The sequence below is a fragment of the Paramisgurnus dabryanus genome, chromosome 5 (assembly GCF_030506205.2).
Source record: "Paramisgurnus dabryanus chromosome 5, PD_genome_1.1, whole genome shotgun sequence".
NCBI lineage: Eukaryota > Metazoa > Chordata > Actinopteri > Cypriniformes > Cobitidae > Paramisgurnus > Paramisgurnus dabryanus.
In genome coordinates, this window is record NC_133341.1 from 7,210,148 (window position 1) to 7,212,769 (window position 2,622).

Genomic DNA, 2,622 nt, shown 5'->3' on the forward strand with positions numbered 1-2,622 from the left:
AATCTTGCTGTAAACAGAAGTACTGCTCGTATTTCTACATTGAGGAGGTGGATCGTTTTACTTCGTACTGTTTCAAGTAAGTTTGCAGTCTCGCCATGTTTGGCTCGGTCAGAGTTGAACGCGGTGCACATCGGCATAACTTACGGTATTATTGTGACTGAAACTGCTGTTGTTATCTGCTTTAACCGAGCGGATTTTCACGACAATTACGCGGACCTTCGTTTCTCGGGATCGGGATGTCAGTGGGCATCGTCTGGTAACTTTGTGAGCGTCTGGTGCTTAAACAGCCATCGAACCTGTTGCACACTGAGACATCGGCACGCACGTGACACTGAGGACCATTTCAATGTGATGAACGTGAATGTGTTTCAACGCACACTAGCTTCCAGATTGAGGTAAACGACCAAAAAGTCTTTTTGTTTGCTCTTCAGAGCGAAGGGGCCAGTTTTGTTTTCCCGGCCACTACGCACTCAAGCTCCGTATCAGGCCTGCAACGGGGTGGGATGTGTGTACTGTGTATGTGTGTGCGCGTGCACGTGTGAAAGAGATTCAAGTGCACTAATAACAAGGTGACCGGTCTTTTCCTTTTCTTTAATTCTAATGTGTTTTGGATACGTTAAAAGATGTAAAGAGTTATTTGAGCTTACAGAAAGTTAAACGAGTTACACGTTAATTTGTAAAGTATAACTTTGAGTAACTGAAGCTTTAAACTGTCTGTTTGGTGGTTATGTGGATAACTTTTGTGACTTAAATCCACTACGGTGATTTAAGATTGATAATCCTGCAGTGATACAGTGAGAAAGTGTTTAGTTGCAGTTAAAAGAAAGACAATCACACAGAAGTTTGTTTGATTTATTTTATTTATTTTATTTGCATTTCATTTACATTGTCAGATTTTGATATTGATTCATATTTCATTCCATTTCATATTTCATTTCAAGTAAAAAACTATTCATTTCAAAAGACATTCAATACAGTATATCTGTGTTTAAACGTTGATTTGTGAGTGTGTGTGTTTTTGCAGTTTTGAAGTGAATCACTGGAGGACTAATTAATTAGTAGAAGACAGGATTAAAAGATCATTTAGTATTAAAAGAACCCAGGTCCTTATCGTAAACTCTGGTCTTGTGTAAAGGGGCGGAGGATAGGGGCTACATAATGGAGGCTCCGCTGGGATTTCCTGTCTTCTAAACTAAAGGTAAAAGCAAAATGTCAGAGAACGATCATTCAAAAGAACTTCGCAGCTGGTGCGCAAATGAGAAAATTGATCCCCAACATGCTATTTTACTTGTCGGTGTGCCATCTGACACTGATGTTGCGTTTATCGAAGACACGGTGCAAACTGTTAAAGTCTTTGGTCGAGTGCGGGCTCGCGCAACGAAAGAAGGCACAGTTCCTGGGACATTTTTAGTATTGTGTGAGTGCAGAGAGAAAATCTGCCCCACCCAGGTGCCATCTGAGGTGTTGCCATCCTCTGGGGACACCTGGAAAATTGTTGTGGTAAAAGATGAGGATCCTAATGTGAATGCTTTTTCTGACAAATTATCTCAGTTCTTAAGTAGGGAGGGCAAAAGCATCACTGACCTTCAGAGTCTGATTAACCCCTTGGCTTCAAATGTTACATCACCTGAGACAATTATTCGCGCCATTGGGGAATTGTTGGAGAAAACTAAGCCTACTAGCGATGGTCAAGCCTACCGTCGCTTGCGCATATTTTCAGGTATCGAGCCTACCCCAGTAGGTGAAGAGAATAGTGAGAATTGGCTTGAGCAAGCTAGATTGATGATTTTTGAGACAGAATGCTCCACCAAGGAGAAGCGCAAACGCATTGTGGAGAGCCTTAAAGGGCCAGCCTTAGAGGTGATCAAAGCGGTAAGAGTCAACAACCCAGATGCTACAGCACTTGAGTATATTGAGGCTTTAGAGAGTGCTTTTAGTACCTCCGAGTCAGGTGAGGACTTATATTTTGCTTTCCGTTTGCTTCGACAAGAGCCTGGAGAGGCCTCCGTAGACAAGAAAAATCGCTAACATTAGTGATTAAAAGGGGAGGGTTAATGCCTCAGAGAGCTGATCGAGCCCGAGTAGAACAGTTGTTAAGGGGTGCGATTGAATCAGATCTGATGCTTTTGAAATTGCGGCTGCATGAACGGAAAGAAACCCCCCCCACGTTTCTTAAACTTCTTAATGAGATTCGAGAAGAGGAAGAAAATGAAGCGGCTAGACGTAAGCTGGGTGCCAGTGTGAAAGATAAGACAGTAAAAGACAGAGTGAAAGGCTCACTGTCAAATCGAGACAATGTGAAAGTAGATGCTAAAGAGTTACGACTCCAACTTGGCAGCACTGGTCTGTCACGGCCCTCAGAAAGGGATGAGGTTAAAAGCAAATCTGATGTGAGGCCCTCAGATAACCCGCTTAATGCAGAAGTGCTAGCACTAAAAGCTCAAGTAGAACAACTACAGAAACAATTGTCTGTGCTTAGTGTGGGGGCGAGTAGCCCGAGTGCTCAAGAGTTTCCGGTGAGCCGTGGTTCATTTGCTCCGTCAAGATCGGCAGGTAAAAACAGTGATGGCTTTTTCTGTTACAATTGTGGTGGAGATGGCCACATTGCCAACAGATGTGAGC

General features: G+C 43.1%; 1 protein-coding gene across 1 annotated transcript; it reads left to right on the top strand.

Annotated features, from left to right (window-relative positions):
• The first annotated feature begins 1,209 nt into the window (after nt 1-1,209).
• Nucleotides 1,210-2,028, top strand: LOC135744736 (paraneoplastic antigen Ma1 homolog). The gene has a single exon (XM_065263050.1). It carries the CDS (start codon nt 1,210-1,212, stop codon nt 2,026-2,028), a length of 819 nt encoding a protein of 272 aa, XP_065119122.1.
• The last annotated feature ends 594 nt before the right edge of the window (nt 2,029-2,622 follow it).

Excerpts from the sequence above, each read along its gene's own strand:
- LOC135744736 (XM_065263050.1), top strand. The coding sequence starts at position 1,210 with ATGTCAGAGAACGATCATTCAAAAGAACTTCGCAGCTGGTGCGCAAAT.